Raw genomic sequence first — 27,036 nt, 5'->3', positions numbered from 1 at the left:
AGTAGAACCTCAGTCCTTGTGTGTTCTGGGAAGGTTCTCTATTACTGAGCTCTGTCCCTCACCCTTTAACTTTATGTATTTATTGAGTCAGAGTTTAGCTATGTAGTTCTGGCTGGCCTGAACCTCACTGTAGACCAGGCTAGCCTCAAACTCAGAAATCTATGTGCTTCTGCCTTCTGAGTTCTGGTATTAAAGATAAATACTACCAGACCCAACTGCTGTGTTAATCTTTGAAACAAAGTTTCTCTAGTTCAGGCTGTTCTGAAACTCACTGTTATAGCCCAGGATGGCTTCAAACCCATGACCTTCCTGGCTCAGCCTCTCAAGTGTTGATAATTCAGCTCTGAGCCACCACTTCCAGCTTTTTTCTTTTTTGAATTGGCCTTGAACAAAGCATAAACCATTACAGAATGTTTTGAAGACTTTAGTAGGCCCAGGAATGCCAAACATGGTGCCAACAGTGTTTGCTTTGCCCTTCTCCCCATTCCCTCTACCTGCTAAACCGTTAGATTACAGATAACATTCCTAGAGCTAGTCACCAGGGTTTATTCCCTTATTTGGCCACTTCCTCCTCATGAGGCTGACTACCAAGGCCCACGCTATTGAAAGTGTTGAAATCCAACAATCAAAAAGCCCCCTTTTTTTTGTGGCCCTAATTAACATGCCCAATCAAAATTAACCAAGGATCCTAACATTGGGTTTCCCCTTTCCCTTTATAAACTGTCATTTGCCTATGGTCCACATCTGTCTCTTCTATATCCATAGACAATCCTTTGTCCCTCTGGGGCAAATAAATCTCCTTTGTGCTTAGAACTTGGTCTTGAGGTATCTTGTGCTGACTTAAAGATCCTTTCATGTTTAACCAAACCCTTTTCTAAATTAGCTATTCATTTTATATTTGCAGTAGGAGTACAAGAAGATGCAGTAATTGTACATCCCATACTACTTGATAAAGCTGGCCTTTTAGTTTGACACATACTCATGAATGTAAAATGGATCTTATAATTACTAATTTGCATTTCTTTAACACAAAATGAAGAACCTTTTCATGATTGCCATTCATATATATGTCCTCTCTAAGTATCCAAATGGTATCACCACTAATTATATCACCACTAACTTACTGACATATAAATGCTAATATTATTGTGTGTGTGTGTACATGTGTACATAGGTACTTCTGTGTGTTCTGTGGTGTGAGGGTAGAAGTCAGAGGAACAACTTGTCAGTTCAGTCTCTTTATACAGGGTTGCAGTGTGTAGCTCTGTGGCCTGAAACACTGACCTCAAAGTCAAAGAGAGCTGCTGTCTTCCACCTCCAGTTTGGGATTAAAGGTGTCCGTCAATATTTCCGGCTGATTCTCTTTCCATCGTCTATTTCCCAGGAATTGAACTCAGGTCATTAGGCTTAGTGACAATCACCTTTATACCCTGAGCTATCTCACTTGCCCTTATTGGCATTTAAAAAAACTTTTTGCATAATAATTCAACAGTCTTACTTGATTTTGTTTTTAGTATTGTTTTGTTCTGCTTTTTGTTTTTTTGAGACAGGGTTTCTCAGTAGCTATGGAGCCTGTCCTGGAACTCACTCTTATAGACCAGGCTGGCCTCAAACTCAGAGATTCACCTGTCTCTGCCTCCCGAGTGCTGGGATTAAAGGTGTGAGCCACCAGCGCTTACTTGAAACATGGAAGGACTACTACTGAACTTTTTTTTTCTTTACATGTGTTGTTGATTTGAATTTAGGCCTTTGGCTTTCGCAGCAGGTGCTCTTACCAAGCTATCTTGCTCCGCCCCACATTGCCTTTTTTTTTTAATTTTAAGACTTATTTTTATGTGTATGAGTGTGCCATTTGAAGCCTAAAGACAGTGTTGGACATCCCTCCACCCCACCTCCACATACCCCAGAACTAGAGTTATAACCATATGTATACATGTATAGACCAGGTGGGTGCTGGGAACCAAATCTGTCATCTGCAGGAGTCGTTGGTGCTCTGAACCACTGAGCCGTCTCTCCAGCCACTTCCTCCTTCCCTCCCTTTCTTTCTGGTTTTTAAAAACGTTTGTGCGTTACCTTCAGTATTGTGAGCACCATGTGCATGCATTGACTGCAATGGCTAGAAGAGGGCATCTGATCCCCTGCAACTGGGGGTTACAGTTGTTTGTGAACATTGAATTCCTGAAAGCAATCCTGGGTCCTTCCAAGGACAAGTGCTCTTTACTGCTGAGCCATCTCTCCAGCCTACATGCTGTCCTTAAGTGGGTGGTACTGTATATCAAGATACTTGGTTTTCCCTAGCTTTAGGAGACCTTTAATTCTTTTGGAGTGAACTTGATATACCATGTTACTTTTTAATCCAGTGCTAACCCTGGTGAGTTGAGAATGACTTTGGGGCTTGGGGGAAGAACAAGACCTTAAAACTCAGCCCCACTCTTCCTAGTTAACTGAGTCAACTTTTGCCTCTTGTAATCTGACTCTACCTTGAATAATTTATTTTACCCAGAGCACATTTCAAATGTATGTATATTGGTGATTCTTTAGGTTCACTCGACCTTAGCCACAATGCTTCTCGTATCTGGAGAAACACTTCCTACTGAGCTGTAGCATCCCGTGCTGGCCATTTTTCCGTTTCATTACTAAAAACGGTTGAAATCAGCCCAGCTGTGTTTGGGAGCCATGTTTGCCATCACATCAGAAATGAGCATTTGATAGGTCTGAAGTTAACTCACCCAAAAGCAAATGTAAGGTCTATAGTCCTGCTTCTGTTCTGTGGTTTGTCTTAGTTAATATTTAACCCTAGAGCATATAAAATGCAGAGGTTTGACTGGATTCTCAGTGTGAATCTTAACTTTGTGGTTTGTCATCAGCTTGTTGCCTCCAGCTTTGAAATGATAATTAATGTTTATACTTTCAATTTATCAAGCTCTTGTTTCAAACAGTGAACTGATAGCTTGATCTGGTTGATTGGTACTCTGGAAGGGATTTTAAGTGCTTAGGTTCCTCAGTTTTAGAGACCAGTAGACAAAAATCTCCATAGTCCCACTTAACAGTTTTCAATAACTGATCTTTTAAAGGTCATTTAAAATTCACACACTATACAGCTTTACAGTTCACCCACTTAACATGCACACCCGGTTTCTCTGCCTTCTATCTGCTGCTGAGATATAGAGCCCCTCTTGCATGTTCCTGTCTCCGAACTACACTACACTGTGCCTTCTCTCCATGATAAAGTAAAACTTGAAACTGAGCCAAAGTAACCACTTACACACATAAAGCATCTACTCAGTAGTTACTATATGAACAGGTAGGTTTAAGAATCACCAGTCAGGTGAGGCTGTTCTCATCCCTTTAGGAAGAGCCCACACCTTTTAACTGTTAATCCCAATCTCTCTACTTTTCTGCAGTGCTAGCCACCAATCTGTTTGTTTATAGATTTGTTGATTTCATTTTAATGAAATCATGCAATTTGTGGTCCTTTGAATGTACTGATGCACAAAAGAGGGTGTTGAATCCCCAGAACTGAAGTTACAAATGATCCCAGACTCCATATGGGTGCCGGGAACCCAGGTTCTTAGAATCCAGGTGCTCAGGCAGAACAGTCAGTGCTCTTAACCACTGAGCCATCTAACTAGCACTTGGGTTGGATTTTTAATATTGTGCTAAAGTTTATACCCCCACAACTGCTAATAATTCCAATTCTCTACCTTAAGGATGACCAGAGTAAGTCTCCTTTTTCTAGTTGGCAACTACCTTAATCTCATCTGCATAATCTCTAACAGAATTTTTTTTTCACTACCAGAGTTTGCAGCCTAAGATACAGTTTTTTTTTTTTTTTTTTGGTTTTTGTTTTTGTTTTTTGAGACAGGGTTTCTCTGTGGCTTTGGAGCCTGTCCTGGAACTAGCTCTTGTAGACCAGGCTGTTCTCGAACTCACAGAGATCTGCCTGCCTCTGCCTCCCGAGTGCTGGGATTAAAGGCGTGAGCCACCACCGCCCGGCTAAGATACAGTTTTATATCCTTTCATGAGCCTTCTTATCGGTGTACCTAACTTTGTGTATATTCCCTTCTCCCTTTTCTACCTAGAGAATAAGATGCCTTTTACATCATCAAAGATGGTTAATGGTTTTCTCAAATTATATTTATTCTTTGCTGAGTTCATTGTTAATAATCCTAAACCCAAATCCAGTTCCACATTTGAGTCACTTGAGTTTCCTAGAAATACTTAAAATTTGTTTCTTTCTATAATTACCAAGAGGTTCTAGTAAACAGGTCTGCCATGAGGCTAGTGTTAATTTATTTCATGGTTGTTTGAGAAATTAAAAGGTGGTGTTCTTAAACAGTATGGGCTAGAAGACAGAGATGCTTGTTCTAATCCTTATCCTATCACTCACTGGTTGTGTGACCCTAGGAAGTTTATTTATTTATTTATTTATTTTCAAAGTGAGGTTGGATATTTATTTAGTGGTTATGGAAGGGAAGGGAGAAGGGGAGAAGAACAGAGAGGTGGGGGGAGCGGGAGAGAGGGAAGGAGGGAGGAAGGAAAGTAGGGAGGAGAGGAGAGACCGAAGCTGCCTGTCCTCTGAGAGGGAACTGGAAAAGAACGGAAGTTTAGTTTTGTTTTGGTTTTGGTTTTTTGAGACAGGATTTCTCTGTAGTTTTGGAGCCTGTCCTGGAACTAGCTTTGTAGCAAGGCTGGCCTTGAACTCAGAGATCTGCCTGCCTCTGTCTCCCACCACTGCCCAGCGATCCTGGGAAGTTTATCTTCTCAGCCTAGTGCATTTAATATTAGTAGTCTCCCTCTACATAGATTCTGATGGATTTTGTCTGGGCTGAAGCCTGGGTGACTCACATGTGCATCCTGATAGAGCAGCCAGTAGTGGACCTAGAATAGCAGTGGCTGGGTCTGCATCTAGCCCGCAGTGTCTCCAGCCCCTACCATCAATGCCACTGGTTTCTTTCCTCTTCAGAATTACTGTGAAGGTCTTATGTTAACTTAGACATTCACACAAGGTCCTATTTTTAAGAACCAAACATTTTCTTCATTCTCATTTCAATGGAGGGCATTTCCCCCATGTACGCTGTGCAGGCCATGGTATATGTCTGCACATATATTCATAATCTCCTATTTTTTTTAAGATTTATTTATGTATATAGTGTTCTGCCTGTATGTCTGCCTGCAGGCCAGACTAGGGCATCAGATCTCATTATGGATGGTTGTGAGCCACCATATGGTTGCTGGGAATTGAACTCAGGATTTCTGGAAAACACCCAGTGCTGTTAACCACTGAGCCAGCTCTCCAGCCCATATTTTGGATTCTTTTACTAAAAAAGCATTTATATATCATTATCACAATCCAATACATGTGTGCAGTTTAATCACGTCAGGGTAAATAAACATTTCTCTAAACAATCATTTTATATACTGGAAATTACTTACTCTTCCAGCTATTTTGGAATCTATTATAGGTTATTTTAACCTATTGTGCTTAAAACCTCAGTACTTACCTCCAGTTGAACTCTGGTGCTCCTTGTTTATAGATTTCTAGTTAGATTTATTTGTGAATACGTGTGTGGGAACATGTGTGCCAGAGCACATGGGTGAAGGCCAGAGACAGCTTTGTGGGAATCAGTTCTCTCCGTTCAGAAACTAAACTCATATCATCAGCCTTGGCATCAAGTGCCTTTACTTCTGAGCCATCTCATGTCCCCAGTGCCCCTCACACCTCAGTCCACCCTACTCTTCTATCTAGTGATCACTATTCCAGTTCATTCTTCTCTAGAGTTGACCAACCTGTTTCCACAGGTAAGGAATATGTGATACTTGTCTTTCTGTGTCTTACTTATTTCACTTAATGTGTTGACCTCCAGTTCCATCCATGTTGCTATAAAAGAGAATTACGCTTATTTATTGCTAAATAAAATCCTGTGTGCGTGTGTACAACAGATATTTTGTTTGCCCATCTACTGAAGGGGGCGGAGTTGATTATTTTATCATTTGGGTGCATATTAGAACATATTTTAGCTATTGTGAAAAATGTGTATCTTTTGGGTGTAAATGATTTCCTTTCTTGGATAAGGAGTGGAGTTCTGGGTCATATTGGAAGTTCTTTTTTGAGTGTTTTCAGGACTCTACTGTTTTTCCTCAGTGGCTAGCTAATACACTTCCTACCAATAGTGCATTCATGTCCCCTTTTTTCTCACCTTGACCTGCATTTTAGTCTTTAATGATGGCCAGGTGTTAGTCTTTGAGCGGCCCTTTTGGTCAGTAGGTATTGCTGAACAGGAGCTGAAAGAGATTGAGTAATTGGCCCACAATCCCATTCACACTGTTAGGGAGTAAGCCAGGGTTTAGACTACAGGGTGTCTCTTTTGAGAAAACTGAAACTATTATCTACTGAAAATACTGACTGACATTCTAAAGATGCCAAAAGGAGAACAGTGGCATTAACTCTGAGAGGCACCTACAACCTTGCCTGTGTGTTATTTCCCTAGAGATACTATATGCAGATAGCTGTAAACTTGTTTTTTTTTTTTTTATCATTACCTTCTTCACAATTGGTATTGTGGATGTTTTTCTGCTTCTAACTGGGAGGCTGTATGTTTGTTATAGAGTTGGGCTATGTATATAGCTCACACTGACCTCAAAATTGCAATCCTCCTTTTAAGTTTACAAACATGAACTGTCATATCCTGCTAAAACATTGTTTTTTTTAATCATTGTAAATGTAGATGTGCCCCCCCCACCTTCGTTCTATGTGTGTTGGGGAATAAGCAGGTGTTCTGTCGTGATCCATCCTGCCTCCCTCCCTCTCCTTCCTTTGTCCCCCCCCCCCCCACACACACACTCTCAAAGATTTATTTATCTGCCTATGTGTGTGTCTGAGTGTATGCAGGCCCATAGAGAAAAGGGTGGCCAGGTATCCTCTCACCCTCCTTCTCTGCCTGTTTGTTTTATTTTTATTTTTAATTTTATTGATTTTTATTGAGCTCTATATTTTTCTCTGCTCCCCTCCTTGCCTCTCCCTTCCCCTTCAACCCTCTCTCAAGATTCCCATGTTTCCAATTTACTCAGGAGATAATGTCTTTTTTCTACTTTTCATGTAGATTAGATCTATGTACGTCTTTCTTAGGGTCCTCATTGTTGTCTAGCTTCTCTGGGATTGTGATTTGTAGGTTGGTTTTCTTTGCTTTATGTTTAAAAGCCACTTATGAGTGAGTACATTTGATAATTGTCTTTCTAGGTCTGGGTTACCTCACTCAAAATGATGTTTTCTAAGCTCCATCCATTTGCCTGCAAAATTTAAGATGTTATTTTTTTCTTTGTGTAAATTTCCATTGTGTAAATGTACCACATTTTCCTTATCCATTCTTTGGTTGAGGTCTTCCTATTCTTTTTAAGGTAGAGTCTCTCCTTAAACCTGGGACTTAATGTTTCTTTTTCTTTTTCCTTTTTTGAGCTTGGCTGGAAGCCAGCAATCCCTAGTGCTCCTCCTGTTTTCACCAGCCTCAGAGCTAGGGTTACAGTTGTACTCTGGACACCAGGCTTACTGTGTATGTGCTACAATGTGAACTCTGGTCCTCATACTTCTATAGCAAGTTCTTTTGGCCATCTTTGGAGTCTGTCTCTTTTAATTTTTTTAATTTAAATAGTTTTTTTTAATTTATTATGTATGCAGTGTTCTGCCTACATGTCAGAAGCAGGCACCAGATCCCATTATAGATGGTTGTGAGCCACCATGTGGTTGCTGGAAATTGAACTCAGGACCTCTGGAAGAGCAGCTAGTGCTGTTAACTTCTGAGCCATCACTCCAACCCCACTGTCTCTTTTTTAAAAAAGGATACAGTGTTATTGTGTCTTCTCCTGAAAGGATTTTTTTTAAAGGTGCAGCTCTACCTGCTTCTTTTTGTATATGTATTAGTAGAGAGAGAGAGAGAGAGAGAGAGAGAGAGAGAGAGAGAGAGAGAAGAGAGGAGAGAGGAGAGAGGACAGTTCCTTGCAGAGATAATAATAGTATGAACTGTTAATTGGCATTTAATGTGTGACAAGCATGTACTTCGTGTGCTTAAAAAAATGTATCTACCCTTGAGTGGTCTAAACAATTTAAATTTTAATTTGTGAGTGTGTGTGTGTGTACATGTAAAGGTCAGAAGACACCTTTTGGAGACAGTTTTCCCCTTCCACCCAGAGATCATACTTGGGTCATCAGGTTTGCACAGCGAGCACTTCTGTTTACTGAGCTACCCCACCAGCTTTAACCATTCATTTTTAATAAAAGGATGCTTTTATTATGCCTTTAGAGTTATCACATGACATCTCTCTTTACATATTCTGACAGTCGTGGTCACCTGATGAAGATGTGAGTTATTTCTCTGGACACTTTCTGAAATATTTCTGTATTTAGGAATGATGATAGCCCCTGCCACATGCCTGTGACTAGATCTGAACTGGCTTAGAGGTTTACATGAATTTAAATAATTTACTTCCTAACCTTTTCTGGGGGGTCCTGTCTTTTCCTCCTTAGCCTTCATGAACGTCTGAAATAGTGACTTTGTGTTTGCTTTTTCCTTTGACTCTGTCTGCAGGTTATTTGTTGACTGTTAGCACAGTACCAAGCACATGCTGTCTGCCCAGTGAGTGTATGTTGAATCCGCCACTCTGAGGATTGAGGACATTGGAGACCACTCAGGATTAAAAAGTTTAGCTAGCTCAGCAAATTGGCTCTGTCTCTGACCACAATGAAACGATCTTCCCTTCTGACACTCAGAACTAGTTGGGTTTTGTGTTTTTCTCTGAAACAGTTGAGTAGTTTTGGGTTTTTTGGGTAGTCAGGGGGCTTTTGGTCGATGTGATTTTCAGTGTTTGGCAGGAACCTGGCTGTGGAAGCTAAGAGAATAAGCAAATACTAATTAGTGGCTTCCCTACCACACATTCCTAAGAGGTAGTGTTGTGTGTTACTTGAAACAAAGTAATATCGTCTCCTAAATAGTGTTCTGAATTTCAGTTACTTCTGACTTTAATATTTCTACTAACCTCCAAGGTGTGAAGGACATTATTTTATAATTGCAGTTTGTTTATTGTTTCCTTGATTTCTAAGAATTTATGCGAGTACTGGTGTTGGCCAGAGAACTTGTCAGACTAGTTTAGTGTTCTCTGCTTTAGAGTCCAGCTTTCTTGAGCAAGTACTCTAGGAGGGGTGAGGGGAGGGGAGAGGAGAGGCCATCACCTCTCATGGAAAAAAGGATAGGTACAAGCCATTTCTGTGAAGGCTCAGTGGTCAGTATTTTAGGCTTTTGCAGTCCCTGGTTTCTGGCACACACCCTTATTTCCATATCTTTTTAAAACTGTAAAAGCCATACCAAGCTCCAGAGCCTTATAAAACAAGCCATAGCCAGATATATGTACTTGGCCTACTCCTGAACTAACTGAAGAAATGAGTGTGTTGCTACATGTGTTTATTTTAGTGTTTTGGGGACATGAACCCAGAATAACCCTGGGAATTCTGAACTGGTTTGTGATACAAAGAAGAATGTTCAAAACTTTGGCAAGTGGGGTCAGATTTGGTATGTGACAGTCATGCTGGCCTGTGGAACACAAGGTAACCTTGGGCAATGGGACAGAGGGCTCTTGCTGTATCTTCTCATGGGAATGCTGGCCAAGGGGAACAGGGGCCAGGATAGAGGGGAGAGTGGAGGGGTGGCCCTTGATTTGGGCTAGGCCCTGACAGGTGTAAGGAACACAGTGACGCAAATTCCTCAGTCACTTTGGGGATGTGGTTAGAAATCTGGCATGTATAATAATAATAATAGCCAGTTTATAAGATTTAAAAAAAACACCCATGTACTTGGATTCTGAGAACAGCTAATTCTGATATGTGATTCCAGATCTATCCTGTGGTTTTTCTCTCTAGGAAATCCAATAGCACCTTGCATAAGTAAGGTACTGATTATTTCAGGGTAGTTTGGGATGCAGGAAGCCATAAATGTTGTTAAAGAACATGGGATAAAAGACAATCTGCTGTACTAACAGATTGTATGACCCTAGGAAGTTTAGTTATCTCCTTAATTTTACCATCCTCATTTGTAAATGGTAGTGGTGGTGACTCACCATACAATTGTTGGGAGAATAAATGAGGACAGTGTACGGGTAATGCTTTTAGCTCAGTGCCAGATGGAATTCCATTTTTTAATTTCATTTGTTTATTTTTTGTTTATATGTGTACATATGCATGTTCTGTGGTACTTATATGGAAGTTAGAGGGCAACTTGTGAAAATTAATTATACCTCATAACATATGGTTCCTGGGGACCAGACTCAGGGTCTTAAGCTTGGTGGCAAGGGCCTACTAAGCTACTTTGCCAGCCCTGAGATAACACACATTAGTTCATAAATGTTGGTCAAAATTGCTGGTAAGTCATTACCTATTTGTTCAGTTTCTTGAACAACACTGGTAGGTCGTTCCTGGGGGGTAGCTCTGTTACAGAGGATTTGCCTAGCATAGTCAGGGAAGGCCCTGGGTTCTATCCTAACACCACATGGAAAACATTTTTGCTAGAAAGATTTGATAGGGTGCACCCAAGTTCAGGACTTGCATTGATTGGTAAATTGTAATTTGGAATGAGTGCTGTATATTGGACTACTTGTATGAAATACTTTAATAGTAGAATTTTAAAATGAGCAGCCAGTGTAGTGAAGTGGACTGGAAGGGCTTAATTTCTATGGAAGAAATGTGATAAATATCTTGTAAAAATTTAAGCGTGTATTTCCTTTTCCTCTACAGTTCTATTATTCTAGGAATTTTGCTGGTACTAAATCATGTATGCTAGGATTATTTAGTACAGCAGTATTTAATAAGGGTGGAATTAGTAGTGTTTAGTCTGGGGATAATCCTGTTGTGTTGTTTTAGTTACAAACTGTGCACCTGCAAAGAGTGGGAGAGCTCTGTTTTTACTTATAAAACTCTCTTCCAAGTTAATTAAGACAAAGTAAAAAGCAAGGTGAAGAACAGCATGCCTTGTTAGTAATGCCCTCATTTTTGTTGCTTGGTGCTGAGACAGACAGGAACAAATGGTTTTCCCTTGTAAGTAGAAATTATATTGGGAAGAATACAAAGCTAGTCTCATCTGTTATGAAGAACTCTAAGGTAAGTATAGGACAAGTCAGAATGGGATTTACATTCCATACTATACCCTTACCTTTCAGAATGCGTGCTATCATGGGCTGGAGAGATGGCTCAGTGGTTAAGAGCGCTGCCTGCTCTTCCAAAGGTCCTGAGTTCAATTCCCAGCAACCACATGGTGGCTCACAACCATCTGTAATGGGGTCTGGTGCCCTCTTCTGGCCTGCAGGCATACACACACAGACAGAATATTGTACATTTTTTTATTAAATAAATAAACAAACAAACAAATAAATAAATAAATGCATGCTATCAGAAAGTTGGTGTGGCCACAGCTTCTCTCACTATGGAAACCTGTATATTTATTTGCCTGCTCCCTTTGACCTTGATGACTAGGGAAGCTGGCTGTGGGTTCACCCTAAAACAGCTCTCCCTTGCCACACATGTAGACTTACTGACATTTCTCGTCTTGATTTGTGTGACTGATGGTGTTTCTGTTTCCACCCCCAGCCCTGGCAGCATGTAAACAACCTTTTGCCAAGAATCCGGGTCACCGCTGAGAAGGGTGCCTTAAGGGAGAAGAATATCAGAGGACACCAATGCCAGGCGTGTCTGGAATAGTGCTCGGTACAGTCAGCATGAGACGTTCTGTGCCAGCCTCTGTTTGTTACTGGCAAAAGCTGGGGCTCTCCAGATAGGAGGGTCCTGGAGCAGCCAGCACCGGGAGCCCCCCACAAGGGAGCATGGGACTAGCTATGAACTCTTTACAGTGAACTCAGTTTTACCTTATGAAGGAATTCTAAGTAAAAGTTACTTAATTTCTGCATACTGACATTCAGAAGCCTTTGGTGTGACGTGCCAGCAATTACTTTTGTCTACTGGAATTATCAGGATTCTTCTGGCATCAAGGTGAACTCTTCTTGGTACTTCTGGCAATACAGACCTTTAGGACAAATTCATCTGCTGAATGCTTTGGGGCAGGAAAAAAAGTAAAACCTTGGAAGCAGCCCACATAGCTGAACAGAAAGCTCTCCCTTGCCACTCACTTGCCCGGAAACTTAGTAAGGACTCGGATGCCGTTCCTGAAGCCTTGTCCTGCCTTGTTCACCACAGCTCTATCTGTGCCAGGGAGACCTGGAATTTCTGGGGTTCTCCTGTGGCTCATTTCTACAACTCTGTATTCAGACAGTTGGATGACATGAACTTTGAGATGGAGTTTGTCACCCATGTGGAACTGACTTCCTTTCCAAGGCTTGTTCTGTTGGAAGGGACCATCTGAAGACGCGTTTGTGTGTAGAAAGGAGGGCACCGGCCTAACCTGCATCCTCCACCATGTTCCTGTTGCTGCCTTTTGATAGCTTGATTGTCAACCTTCTGGGCATCTCCCTGACTGTCCTCTTCACCCTGCTACTTGTGTTCATTATAGTCCCTGCCATTTTTGGAGTCTCCTTTGGTATCCGAAAGCTCTACATGAAAACATTGTTAAAGATCTTTGCGGTAAGTTGTCCTATTGTGATAGGTTTCCTCCCAGGGGAGAGAAGGGCATTAGCAGAAAGACTGGTTCCTACCAGGAGTCCTTTTACCTTCTACATCACAGTGGGGCCTAGACATCGGAAACTGCCTCGTGCAGCACAGGTGGTAGGGCATAATAAGGCTTCTGCCAGTGGACTCCTTTTTCCTCTCTCTCAGCAGTCCGAGGTCAGTCCTTGCTTTCATGCAGAAAGAATGCACAGAAAAGAGGATTTGAATTTTTCAGAAAGATCGAGAATACATCAGAACTTAGTTAATGTACCGTTGAACCTGACTGATTGTTTTAAATGGAAGCAGATGAGAAGTAGTATCTCCTGAAAGTTGACCTTTGCCACAGGACTTTAATATTTAGACAGAGATTTGCTACTTTAGTTGTAGAATGTTTTCAGTAGTCACCAAATCCTCAGGAATTCTTTTCCACAGCTGAAGCTGCATAATTTGAGTAATGTACCATGGTACTATAATACACTTGTTCATGTAATATCTTAGAGGTTTATTTGGTTTTGTCTGGTGGTTCTGGGGATCAAACCAAGGTCTTTGACATGCTTTGCAAGCACTCTGCAGTCTTTAAAATGTTTTCCCCACTTTTTCTTAGTCCCTTCCAATTCTGTAGTATTCGCGGCTCTCACAAGAACAAGGTGGGACTGGAGAGATGAGATGATGCGGGGGTTAAGAGCTTGTTCTGCTTCTTCTAGAGGACCCAATTGTGAGTCCCAGCACCCACATCCGGTGACTCATAAGCACCTGGAACCAGCTCCAGGGCAATCCAGTCCCTCCGGCTTCTGTGGGACCTGCATTCACTGTACAGGCACACACAGTTGTGCACACATACCCACATAATTAAAAATGATTTTGAAAAATTTGAAATCAAGGTGAAATAAGCAAAAAATAAATCCAAACCATTCTAAACACAGTTCGATGGCATTTGGTATGTTCGCGTTATATACACCACCTCTCCTAGTGCCTCACGTTGCTGTCACTTCAAAGGAAGCTCTTAAACCAGATCAGTCATTCCGGAGTGGGGAATAACTTGTGCAAAGCTAGCCCAAACTAAAGAAAAAGACCGCACACTCACTCAGCAGTCTGTCCTTGTTTCTTCTTTCAAGGCCCTGGCTAGCACAAACTGTGTTCACTGGATTTACCTATTCTCAATGTGTCCTGTGAATGGAATCCTACACGGTGTGCTCTTCTTTGTTTGACTTCTTTGGCTTAGTATTTTCAGAATTCATCTGCGTGGTAGCAGTTGTCAGTACTTTTGTGTATTATGTGTGGGTAAACAATAACTCATTAGGTGTCTGTACTGCAATTTGATTATGCATTCATCTGTTGATGAGCTGTTTCCACCCTTTGGTTGCTGTGGACCCATGTTTGGGAGAACCTGTTTTTAAGTCTGTTTGTGTTTTGCCTTGTTTCAGAGATGTTTGTTTTAGCCTGTGTGTGAGAAAGCATGTGTGCATGTCAGGGACCTGAGGCTGATGTTGCCCATCTTCCTCGGTTGCTCTTCCACCTTAGTTATTGAAGCAGAGTGTCTCAGTCAAACCCAGAGCTTGCTGGTGTCTGCTCAGTCTTTCTAGCTGGTATGTCATGGAGATCCTGTCTCTGACATCGGATGCCGAAATTACAGGTGGGCCACCATGCCCACCTGGCATTCGTGTGAATTCTGGTCCTGATTGCATGACAAGTGCTTTAAGCACTGGGTCATCTGTCCTGCCCCTAGAAATTGCCATTTTTAAAACAGAAGTAAGAGTTAAAAATCTAGATCTCCTTCTTAGTGCTTAATTCATCTTGGATGACACTGTGTGAATCAAAAAGCCTAGAATACTTGTATAGCCTTTCCTGAAAATGGAGGACCAACCAGATGGCTCAGTGGGTAAAGGCACTGACTGCCAAGCCTGATAACCTGTGTTCTATTCCCTAACCTGTATGGTGGATGGGGAGAGTTGACTCCTTGAAAGTTGTCGTGCTCTGACCTCCACTCACGCACTGTGGCAGTATACCCTGTAGTAGTAGTCAGAGGAATAGAAGGGATAGAACGAATGAATGTATATGAAGAAGACTTACTCATAAAGTGGCTTACAGGCTGTGGTTCAGTGACTTAGTTAGGGTTATTATTACTGTAACCATGACCAACACCATGGCCAAAAGCAGTGATAGGAGAAATGGGTTTATTTCACTGACAATTACGTGTAACGTTCATCATCAAAAGCAGTGAGGAGAGGAACCTGGAGGGAGGAGCTGATGCAGAGGTCATGGAATAAGCTGCTTACTGACTGACTCTTCTGACTTGCTCAGCTCACTCTCTTATAAAAGCCAGGTACCATCCTGGGGGTGTCCCTACCCACAACAGACTGAACACTCCTCCATCAATCACTAATTAAGGAAAGGCCTTACAGACTTGCCTGCAGCCCTGTCTTATAGAGGCATTTTCTCATTTGAGGCTCCTTTATCTAAGATGACTTCAGCTGTGGCTGACATAAAACTAGCCAGTTCATCTGGCTAATTCAATTATGGCTGTCTCTGGAAGGGAAGATCTGATAGTAGTTAGTCCCATAGGCTGAATGTCTCGCTGGTCTTCAGTGTATGTTGGAATCCTGACACCAGCGAAGGGGGTGCCTCTGCATCAGGATAGATGAACTTGCCAGGGGGAGGGCAAGCAGGCAGAAAGCAAAAATTACTTTCTTCCAAGCCCTTCTATGTACGCTGCCACCAGATGGTGTGACCCAGATTTAGGGTGGTTCTGCGAGCCTGAAATGATCCAGATTTGGAGTTGGTCTTTCCACCTCAATTACTTGAGTATTAATTCCTCCATTTAAGAAACTGCCCTCACAGGTATGCTCGGATGCTTGGGTCTTAGTTGGTCCCAGATTATTTTGAAGTTGCTATCCAAGTAAAATCCTTAGGGGATAGAGTATTGATTGTTGAATCCTTAATACATGCCAGATTTGTTCTGCCAATGAGCAAATAAATCTTTTCATAATTTTTTTTTAAAGATTTTATTTATTACATATACAATACAGTGTTCTGCCGCCATGTATGCCTGCATGCCAGAAGAGGGCACCAGATCTCATTTTAGATGGTTGTGAGCCACCATGTGGTTGCTGGGAACTGAACTCAGGACCCCTGGAAGAACAGTCAGTGTCCTTAACCTCTGAGCCATCTCTCCAGCCCCCAAAATTTATTTATTATGTATATAGTGTTCTGGGCACCAGATCTAATTATAGATGGGTGTGAGCCATCATGTGGTTGCTGGGACTTGAACTCAGGACCTTCAGAACAGCAGTCAGTTCTTTTAACCTCTGAGCCATCTCTCCAGCCCCATAATTTTGTTTTTAAAGTACACATTCAGGGGCTGGAGAGGATAGCTCAGTGGTTGAGTACATGTTGCTTCTTAGGAGACCTGAGTTTGATTCCCACACCCACGTTGGGCAGTCTGAACTCCAGATCCAGGGAAATCTTATGCCATCGTTTGGCCCTGCAGGCACTATACTTCCATGCACAACACACTCCCTAGTAATTAAAAATAATAAGAATAAAATGTTAGAGACCATAAAATATACACACTCATAAGTTAGGTGTACTAGTGGCATATACTTGTAATCCCAGCACTTGGGATGCTGAGACTAAAGGATCACAGCGAGTTCAGGGCCAGTCTAAATTGCACAGCAAAACCAGTCTCAAAAAAGCAACAACAAAGTACATTGTTGCAACTTTTAAATGTAGATTATAAATGTACATTGGGATGATTAAATGTTTACTGTAGGACATATAACCTTAGGCCCCCAGAGTGTGCACATCTTGAAAATCACTGTTCTGGGCACAGTGATATAAAGTAGTAATGGAAATAGTTCATACATTTGTAACCTCAAGATAAAGTTCACTGGGAGAGTTCTTAACTAGCATGTCCTAACCCTAGCAGTGCAAAAGGAGATGAGCAATTTTTTTTTTCAAAAATTGTATTTGTAGCCAGTTAGAATGATGCACGTGCTTTTAATTCCAGAAGGCAGAGGCAGGTGGATCTCTGAGTTTGAAGCCAGCCAAGGCCACAAAGTCAGACTGGGACACTAAAATAAATAAATAACTACATTTGAACTTCTTGTATTTTTAGAGTTATGTTGCCAGTCTTTCAGAGGGCTCACAGCACTCTCTGGACAAACAGGCTGCATGCTAGAGAAAAGGATGGGCTAGAAGGGACTTGGTGTATGTCAGCAAAGGCATAGGGTAGTCCTGAAAGTGTCTGTGCTTTCATCTTTGGTATCCTGAGTTGGTTGAGTGTGTCTGTGCGTGTGCATGTGCACACTTATACGTGCTAGGCATGCACTCTACCAAAGAGCTCAATCCTGTGAATTAATCTTAAGGGACTCAAAGAATTGATGCTGCTTTTATCAATGACAGTACTTAGGTACAGGCTAAGGTGTTATCAAACTTTAGAAAGTATATATGTGTATTCATGTATATACATCTAAAATTTATATTTGTTGATTGATTGCTCGGTTGGTTTTAAGAAATGCCCAAATTTCTGATGGCCTATAAAAACAAACTTTCTCCAAGAACAGGGTGCTGACAGCATTGTCTAGTCAGTGCCTACTTCTGGTTCTTAGACTCTTCTTACTGTATCCTCAGGATAATGGAGCTTGCTGGGATCCCTTTTATAACCCTGTTCTTTTTTCTTTTAAGAGTTATTTCACTGTTTTATGTGTATATGTATTTGTACCATGTGTGCACAGGTACAGTGGAGGCTAGAAAAGGGTGCCAAATGCCTTGGAATTGAAGGTGTAGGTGGGTGTGAACTACTTAATTGTGGGTGCTGGGAATCAACCCAGTCCTCTTCAAGAGCAGCAAGTGATCTTATTTATAGCTGAACAATCTCTTCAGTCCCTATAACCTTAATTTTGAGGACTTTTTCTTCATAATCTTATTCACGTCTGAATAACATCATATTGGAGGTTAGGTTTCAGCAGAATTTTAGAGGACAAAGATTTTGTCTCATGGCATTGAATGTTTGATTTTACCTTTCAAAAGATCCTTCATTTTTTTTCCTAAATTGGAATGATGTACATATTTTTTAGAATTGGAAGAAAGCTAAGAGATTATCATATTTCTTTGGTCCTTCTGACTATACATTTTAATCACTAGGGAAACTTTATTTTGGGCTGTGCATGTAGTTCAGTAAAGTGTGCTGCCTGTACAAAACATTGGGTTCAGTCTTCAGCACAATATAAAGCAGGATGTGGTGGTACATCTTTACCCCACCACTTAGGGGGTAGAGTCAGGAAGTCAGAAATTGAAGGCCATCCTGGGCTGCTACAAAGCGAGTTTGAGACCAGTCTGTGATGCATAAGACCCTCTCCAAAAAAGAAAAAAGAAGAATGTACTGACTTTGTCTCCTACTCAGAGGTCTACCTCTTTCCACTTCCTGTGTGCTGGGATTAATGGTACATCATCATCATCACACCCAGTTCAGTAGTGGGTTTTGCTGTTGTTCTTATTCGTCATTTGTTTGTTTTTTTGAGACAGGGTCACTACAAGTCTTGGCTGTCCTGAAACTCACTATGTAGAATAGACTGGTTTTGAACTCACAGAAATCTGCTTCTCTGCTGGGATTAAAGGTGTATACCACCATGCAAATCCAGCTCAGTAGTGGGTTTTTAAACTGTTAAGTTTTGGAATAGTTTTTATATGATAGTAGATAACAAGACCGTACCATAATGTCAAAAATTATAATTATACATGTCTTATAGCTTACACTTTTGTTATTTTTTGCATATTGCCCTTCAGTCTATGATCATTGGTGTTCATAATTTGGTTATATTAATAGTGTAGCCATACATTTTATGTCTGCATCTCTTGTCATTTCACTAGCCATTTTTACATTTTATTTTCATGAAGATCATTAAAACTGGGTATTTGATAGTTCAAGTACACTTACCTATTTTTTTTAATGGGACTAAGCATAAGTCACTTACCTAAGCAGCTTGCCAGCTGTTTTGGATACTTAATCCTGTCAGGAGAAAAATACCTTTGTGCCTGCCACAGGTGGGTCCATGCCTGTCCAGAGTACCTCAGAGTAATTTTCTGCTTTGGGTGTTTTTGCTTTAGAAGTTCCCTATACAGCTTGCAGTAATATTTTTGGAGTGGAATTTCTAGGAACTAATTTTCAATTGAATTGAAGGTAATTTGGAGAAAGGGGGAAAAAGGCCTGGATATAAGCAAAAAGATGAAAATAAGCTGAATTTTGTTACCCATATAAAAGGAGTCAATTAGGTCAGGTTAGAGAAGATGAGGTCAGTGCCCAGCTGCACAGTCGAATTTGTTGGAAACTTTCAGAAAACTATGATGTGGTACAGAGCTGAAGATGCAGTTGCAACAATTGTGGGATTGAGACAGAGTGGGCAACATTTTTGAACACTTGGTTTGTTTTTTTTTTTTTCAATAAACTTTCTAGTGTTGTTTGCTGTCTATGGAGGGGCATGAAAGTAATGAAAAGGCCGTGTTTTGAAGAATGGGATGATTTCTGGCAGGGAAGGCGATAGAACATTTGGGTTTGTTTAAAAAAAGGTTTTGTTTGTTCTTTGATGATTTGATTGATCCACCCCAAATTCTCCATTCCCACGGGTCCTCCAGAACATGCTCTCCTATCTTCTTACCTTCTTTTTCTTTCTGTCTTTTTTTTTTTATATATATATAACCTACTGAATCTAATTAGTTTTGTCTGCTTGCACATGGATATGGGGCCTCCTTTTGAGCAAGGCCCGCCTACCAGCGTTCCTACCTCCAAAGAAAAATAGCTTACTTTGTCCCAGAAGACATCAGTTACTAGTAGCTCCTCAGCTACAAGTGGGGTCATGTGAGCCTTTTCCTTACCCATGCTTGATCCTCTGCAGGTTTTGTTCAGGTGACTGTACTGCAGTTAGTTCGTGAGTGCAGGACCAGCAGCAGTGCCACATCCAGAAGACAGCAGTTCACAGCATTCTGTCCCCTCTACTGCAGTGCTCCCTGGGACTGTGGGGGTGTCTTTGTGATATGGTTAGATGTCCCATTTAGGGCTGATCACCAGACATTTATTCTGAGCACATTGGCCAGCCCTGAATCTCTTCATTAATGTCCTTGGGCATTGTTTTCTAAGAAAACCAAAGAGGAAGAACTATAACTATAAAGGCAACAAATACTGAGCTGTTCTAGAGCTAAAAGAAGCTCCGTGAAGTTACTTTTCAGTGAGAGCAGTAACCTACAGCCATTGTCACTGGTTTCCTGGGGTGGAGTTGTTGGTTTTGTTGTCTCACAAATTCTGTTGAGAACAACAGAATTGAGAGCAAGCAAGTAGGACTTTTATTGAAAAGTAGAGTCACAGGTTTCTGCCACTGGAAAAGGTCCCAAAAATAGTTTAAGAAGGAGCACTCTAGGTCAGATGTTCTTTTATATAATGGGAAGGAGTCAGTTTGCCCCATCAGCACATAAATTAAGCATCAAGTTGGAATGTACCTGGTTGACTAGCTTGAGTGTATTTGGGGGATTCTGGTTGGTCAAAGCATCCGGGAAAAGACTGCAGACTCAGAGGAAGTTCATCAAAGTCACCAAGGAGCAGGAAGAACGCTGAAGTAAAAGAACAGACTGGTCAGGGCCTTTTAGATTTCATCTCTAAGACTCTTTGTTCCTTTGGCATATCACCAGCCGCATCTGTTTCTGTGTTCTTGGAGTTCACTGGTTTCATCAGGGCATGCACAGATACTTTTGTGCATTTGATCCCCAGAATCCACACGGTGGAAGTGAGAACCAATCATTTTCCCACAAGTTGTCCTCTTGACTTACACTTGTTCTCCCACACACACACCCACAAGTAGATAATGTTGTGGTGATTAGTAGGCAGTAGTTAAAGGAGATGTTTCCTAGTCAGTTCCTAAGTCTTAGAGGCAGATCCAGGCAGTGAAGAAAGCACCCCGACCATCTTGTCATAGATTCTTGACTTTTTAGCGCTTTACTGCTGGGAACTTTGTGTGTGTGTGAGCCCTGCGGGCAGGGTGAGTCCTCTCTGGAAGGTGTGCTGCATGACTGCTACCTCGTGTCAGACACCTAGAGTCGAACCTTTCGCATTCTAACAAAGTAGGGTGATTACTGATGAAAAGACTCATTGCTGTCATTTTGCCATTTTCCTCCTCAGTGGGCTACCTTGAGAATGGAGAGAGGAGCCAAGGAGAAGAACCACCAGCTTTACAAGCCCTACACCAACGGTAGGATTGGGTGCCTTAGTCTAAAAGAGCCTCTGAAATAATACCCAGAGTCCTTGTAGAGGTTCAGTCCACTTGCTCTTGCCTATAACAAAATACCTGAGGGTCCTTTGTAGAAGAAAACGTTTGACTTTCTGGTAAGTAGAAAACTCAGGCAGGGGCTGGGCAGATGGCCTAGGGAATAAAATGCTTGGTCTGCATTTACACAGGTTGGATCTCTAGAACTGTGTAAAACCTAGGTTCAATGACAGTACCCCTGTAAAGTTCCAGTGCTGGGGCTAGAGACAGGCAGTGGCAAGCTAGTTTAGCAGTCAACGTCAAGTTCAGTGTGAGCGTGGTGGAGAGTGATAGGGACAGATAGCTCCCATTGACCTCTGGCCTGTGTGCTCCTGCAGCACACACACTCATACGGTTGATCTCCCAATTCCTCCCCCTCTCTCAAGCAGACAGAAGAGCAAACCTGGGTAGAAGTAGAATGCCACTGGTCAAGGGCCCCTTGACCACATTGCAGTATGGCAGATGGTACCACATGGCAGGAGTGTGTGAGAGGGCAGGAGGGGAGGAAGAGTTGGTTTCAGTTGCAAGGAATGAGCCAAGAGAGTAGGTAGGTGTCTGGCTTACTTTTTAAAAACAAACTGATCTAAAGAGCTAGGCATAGTGGCACATGCCTGTGATCCCAGCAGTTAGGAGAATCAGGAATTCAAAGGCATCCTTAGCTACGTAGTGAGCTCTAAGCCAGCCATTGGTCCTGAGACCTTGTCTCAAAACCAAGCAAACAAGCAACCAAAAATCCACCAAAACCCCAACCTGATGTTGTAGGAGTGAATGTACCCTGCAGAACCACCCACCCAGAGAAGAACAGTGCTGCTCTGTCCAGGGACACTATATAATCTCTTACATTCCAGGTTTGTCTGTTTAAAGACAAGGTCTATCTGTGTAGCCCTGGCTGGCCTCAGACTCACAGAGATTTCATTGCCTGTGCCTCCTGAATGTTGGGATTAAAGGCATTTGCTACCACATCTGTTGATTTTTATTCTTTGATAGTTTTATACAAGTATATAATGAACTTTAGTCCTTTTCACCCCCTATTTCCCTGTCTCATCTTCCTTTCTTCTACAGAAACCCTTCTTTTTCTTGCCTACTTTCATGCCCTTTTTGTGTAAGTGACTCACTTAGTTTAAACAGTCTTGTAGGCATGAGCCTAGGTGGAAAACTATATATATTGGAGCATGGTAGACCCCCACCACTAACAACCCCAGCACTTCTCAGTGCTGCTGTATTGAGGGCTCCCTCTTTCTGCTCATGAAACTCTGGAGAGCATATTCACATCTGACCATGGCACATGTGCCCTTTGTGCTTTAAAACTCAGTTCATACACATGATCCTTGAAGCATGCTGCTTGACTAGGGATACTTATTTTTTGCAGGAATCATTGCAAAAGATCCCACTTCTCTGGAAGAAGAAATCAAAGAAATTCGCCGAAGTGGTAGTAGCAAGGCTCTGGATAAGACACCGGAGTTTGAGCTCTCTGACATTTTCTACTTTTGCCGGAAAGGAATGGAAACTATTATGGATGACGAAGTGACAAAGAGATTCTCTGCAGAGGAGTTGGAGTCTTGGAACTTGTTGAGCAGAACCAATTACAACTTCCAATATATAAGCCTCCGGCTTACCATCCTCTGGGGTTTAGGAGTGCTGATTCGGTATTGCTTCCTTCTGCCACTCAGGTGAGGCTGGGCCTTGAAGGCCAGTGTGAGCTGCTCTGCCTGTGTGCAAGGCTCACCCATCTCACTTGGCCTTGTTTTCCATTTATAAAGGGGGATAGTGTGTTTGTTTTTTCCCCCCCCAGGGCTAGTCCATTTTACTCTTGGAAGGGCATACTGGGGGCTCTCCCTTCAAGCCTTTATATTCTTTACATATCATACAGAAAGAGTTGGATTTCTTTGTTTTTTGTGTATATGTGTGTGTAATGTTTTTGTTTTTTTGAGAGCCTCACTGGGTAGCTCTGGCTGGCCTGGAACTCACAGATATTTATCTGCCTCTCCTTGAGTACTGGGATTAAAGGTGTGCTCCAAGCACCATACCTGGCTAGTTGGATTTCTTAAAGACCATTTGCTCGTTGTGGGGACTGAACACAGGGCAGAGACCATCACATCCTTCCTGACCCCTCTTTCCTAAGCATAGCCTTTCTGGTTCAGAAGCTGTATTGATCTCTTCTCTGTGCTCTTCTCAGTCTGTCTGGCACCTTCCAACTCTGCCTCCTTTTTGACAGAGGTTTTACTTCTGCCAGGGTGTTGAAACTAAGCAAGATCAGACAGGTGTCGGGCATAGCAGCTGCTGAAGAGATAGTTCTACTGTCTGTTTGGAATTGCAGTCATCTCTCCATACAAATGGTTTCCCACATTTCCAGGGGAAGCTGTTGTCAGGTCTTACGTGTGGTTTTTATGGCTCCTGCCTTTGTCTTCACACTTTCACTGAATAACTGGTTTACTCTATTTGTCTTCTTACAGGATTGCACTGGCATTCACAGGGATCAGCCTCTTGGTGGTGGGCACTACCATGGTTGGATATCTGCCCAATGGGAGGTGAGTAGAGTGAGTTGACGTCGCAGCCTCAGAGCGTGAGGACTGGCTGGAGGCACACTGCAACCCAGTCCTTGAGTCCTAGGTGGTTCAGATACTCTCACTGGCAGTGGTGTCTGTAGTGAATGCTTTTGTTTTGTAATTGATATGAGATAGTAGCTGTGTGTGCTCACTTCTTGCAGTCTAGCCCTCACCATCTTCCCATTTTAGAGTCAGAAAGGCAGATACCACAAAGGAGTCTTGGCTCAGGTATTAACGATTTTTATAGCATGTTTGTTTATGCTGGGAATCAAAACCAGGACCCTGTGTGTAGGATGAGTTCTCTGTTGCTGCTGTGCCCTCAATCTTTTTTTTTTTTTTTTTTTTTTTTTTNTTTTTTTTTTTTGGTTTTTCGAGACAGGGTTTCTCTGTGGCTTTTGGAACCTGTCCTGGAACTAGCTCTGTAGACCAGGCTGGTCTCGAACTCACAGAGATCCGCCTGCCTCTGCCTCCCGAGTGCTGGGATTAAAGGCGTGCGCCACCACCGCCCGGCCTGTGCCCTCAATCTTTAAGATGTTTACTTGCTTGGTTCTGCTAGCTCCATAAGTTGAGAAGTAATTTTCTCTCTCCCCACTACTCTTCTTTCTCAAGGAAACTTTACTCACCTAGGGAAGCTCTGAGGCCCCGTAGACATTTGTTTTGCTGGGGCTGATAAAGAGCTTACACCTACTATGGGTTTGTGAGTTGGGGAATAGAAATCTAAGAAACCTTGGCTTGCCTATCCTGGAGATTCTAGGCCTAGAAATAGTTTCTACCACTAACAGGTGAATGTCATCAAGTCACATTGCATTTCTCTGATTGCATGTGGATATAAAGATGTTAAATAATACATTTGTGGGTTTTACTATGTGTGCTAATATTTCTATAAGTACACAAACACCTCAGCTGTCCTGTTGTTGCAGGTTTAAGGAGTTTTTGAGTAAACATGTTCACTTAATGTGCTACCGGATCTGTGTGCGAGCCCTGACAGCCATCATTACCTACCACAACAGGTGAGGGAGGCTCGTTAACATTGTCTGCAGCTAGTGATTGATGCTTGTGAGGTGAGAGGAGCCTTCCAAACCAATCAATTCTTGCTATTTTTATTGCTTGTATATATTTTATACCCAGGAAAAACAGACCAAGAAATGGTGGCATCTGTGTGGCTAATCATACATCTCCCATTGATGTGATCATCTTGGCCAGCGATGGCTACTATGCCATGGTACGCAGCCTTTCTTTGTGGTTTTTCTGATCAGTTCTAGGATCAGATCTCTAGGCCCTCCACAGAAAACTTCCTTGATTAAGGGTTCAGACATGTAAACATATTTTTATGTGCAGGTCCCAACTTAAGAGGGTCACCCTAGGACTGGATAGAAGCTGTTCTGAGTTGAGTGATTGAGAGTATGGCTTGGGATTGTGTCTTGTGTCTCAGACTGAGGAGATTGCAAGAAAAGGGAGTCTTGAGAAAGCCAGGTGAGAGGCATTGAGATTACCTCAGAGAACCATTTTAAAAGTTACTCAGCTTTATGTGTTTACCTGGAGTAGCCTCTGACACTGATGGCCAAAGGGGAATTCAGATCAGAGGAGTTGAAGTAGTGGTTTCTTAATAGTGAGAAACTTAAAATTATGAAATACTAACAAGGAGAGGTTGGTGTGTATATTTTGTGGGATTGTGGTCCTCCCCAGAGTGGGAAGATCGGTGTAAGGATGACTTCACTACTAATTATTCCTCTGTCTGAGATTAGGTGGGGCAAGTGCATGGGGGCCTTATGGGTGTGATTCAAAGAGCCATGGTCAAAGCCTGCCCACACATCTGGTTTGAGCGTTCTGAAGTGAAAGATCGCCACCTGGTGGCTAAGAGGTAAGTGGCAAATGCTATTCAGTTGATCTAGCAAGGGCGTAAACAGAAAACATTTTCTTTATATAGGTATAACCTTTATACTGAGGTTATACCGTTGTTGTAGTAAAGTTTTAGGACATCTAAAAAGGATGTAAATAATCACAGTATTATTTATTTAAGTTATTTATGTTTTCATTATATCCTTCCCAATAAACAAGTTAAGAACTGTGATTCTTGTTTGTTTTGGGTGGTGCTTGGTAGGGTATTGTATATGCTGGGCAAGTGGTTTATTACTGAGATTTACATATTGCAAGCCAAAAATCTTTGATTGCTATGTGCAACCTATAAGGTCATTGACTCTTCCTTTTATTTCTGTTTCCTAAAGACTGACTGAGCACGTACAAGATAAAAGTAAGCTGCCCATCCTCATCTTCCCAGAAGGTACAAAGTGACAGGACTGGGAGACCAGGCCCTGAGCCTTGGGTAACGCTGGGGAGGGGGACCAGAATCTGAGCCCTGAGTAACCCTGGGGAGAGGGACCAGGCCCTAAGTCCTGGGTAACCCTGGGGAGGGGGACCAGGCCCTGAGTCCTGGGTAACTCTGGGGAGGGGGACCAGGCCCTGAGCCCTGAGTAACCCTGGGGAGGGGGACTAGGCCCTGAGCCCTGGGTAACCCTGGGGCCTTTTAGCATGGGAGACTAACAATTTAGGTCAGTTGAGAAGTTTGGTTACGTTTCATAGTGTGTACCTCGCCAGTGCAGGATCCTTTCTGTGGTTCTACTGACAGGTAGCTTTCTAACCTCTCGTAGAATACTCCTCAGTCTCCTTGGCATCCCTGCTCCAAACCTAAGGCTGGGACAGTGGCCTGACAGGAGAAAAGGAATAAGGACTGCACTTGTCCAGCTCCCTTACTGTTCATTCTTGATTTGGGTGGTGATTGACTCGCGCTCTTTGAGCATTATTTTTAGTGCTGAAGAAACACTGGGTAGCTGGGCAATAGTAGTGCACACCTTTAATCCCAACACTTGGGAGGCAGAGACAGGTGGATCTTTGAGTTCGAGGCTAGCCTGGTGTACACAGCTAGTTCCAGGACAGCCAGGACTGTTGCATAGAGAAACACTGTCTCGAAAAAAAACAAAACAAAATAATAAAAAAAAAAAAAAAAAAAAGAAATAAGAAGGGGGGGGGAACTGGTTAGAAGTCCAGAAAGAAACGGTTTTCTCTTGCCTGTGTTTTTCAGGAACCTGCATCAATAACACATCAGTGATGATGTTCAAAAAGGGAAGCTTTGAAATCGGAGCCACTGTTTACCCTGTTGCTATCAAGGTATAAGACCTCTGAGGCCAGCTCGAATGCACAAGTGGGAAGTGGGAATGGGGAACTAGTCGGGGCTGCTCCCCTCTCTACCAGCACTGCCAGACTGTGTGGGCAGAGCGGTAGAAGAAGAGGATGCTGGTGGGATGCATAGGGTTGTGGGATATGGGAGGAAAAGGGCTTCCAGGTTCTGCAAACAGAAACTTCATAAGCTCTGTAATTGTGTCCTCGCTGCTTTGTTCTTTAGAGACTTTGTTGAAGCATAGGACACTTGATTGCACAGGTGACTTGTGCTGTAGCAGAGGAGGGCTTGTAGGCTGTACTTGTACAGTGGCTAGAGAGGAGAGAATGGAAGGCTCTTTGTTCTACTATGTGCAGTAAGCACTCCGCCGCAGTGGGTGTCAGTGTCCTC

General features: G+C 42.3%; 1 protein-coding gene across 1 annotated transcript in view; it reads left to right on the top strand.

Moving 5' to 3' along the window:
• Gpat4 (glycerol-3-phosphate acyltransferase 4) overlaps positions 1–27,036 on the top strand; it is a 38,709-nt gene that overhangs the window by 3,833 nt on the left and 7,840 nt on the right. Inside the window, exons 2-10 of the mRNA XM_050146729.1 lie at positions 11,627–12,613; positions 20,802–20,871; positions 22,295–22,595; positions 23,379–23,453; positions 24,392–24,481; positions 24,600–24,693; positions 25,217–25,332; positions 25,697–25,752; positions 26,551–26,636. Coding sequence (XP_050002686.1) covers positions 12,449–12,613; positions 20,802–20,871; positions 22,295–22,595; positions 23,379–23,453; positions 24,392–24,481; positions 24,600–24,693; positions 25,217–25,332; positions 25,697–25,752; positions 26,551–26,636 — 1,053 coding nt within the window. The 5' untranslated portion in view covers positions 11,627–12,448. The remainder of the gene's footprint in view (positions 1–11,626; positions 12,614–20,801; positions 20,872–22,294; positions 22,596–23,378; positions 23,454–24,391; positions 24,482–24,599; positions 24,694–25,216; positions 25,333–25,696; positions 25,753–26,550; positions 26,637–27,036) is intronic.

Source organism: Alexandromys fortis, unplaced genomic scaffold, assembly GCF_014885135.2.
Source record: "Alexandromys fortis isolate MF-2015 unplaced genomic scaffold, M_Fortis_MF-2015_v1.1 scaffold_55, whole genome shotgun sequence".
Classification (NCBI taxonomy): domain Eukaryota; kingdom Metazoa; phylum Chordata; class Mammalia; order Rodentia; family Cricetidae; genus Alexandromys; species Alexandromys fortis.
Note: the sequence above shows the minus strand (reverse complement) of the source record. Positions and strands in the feature narration are given on the sequence as shown.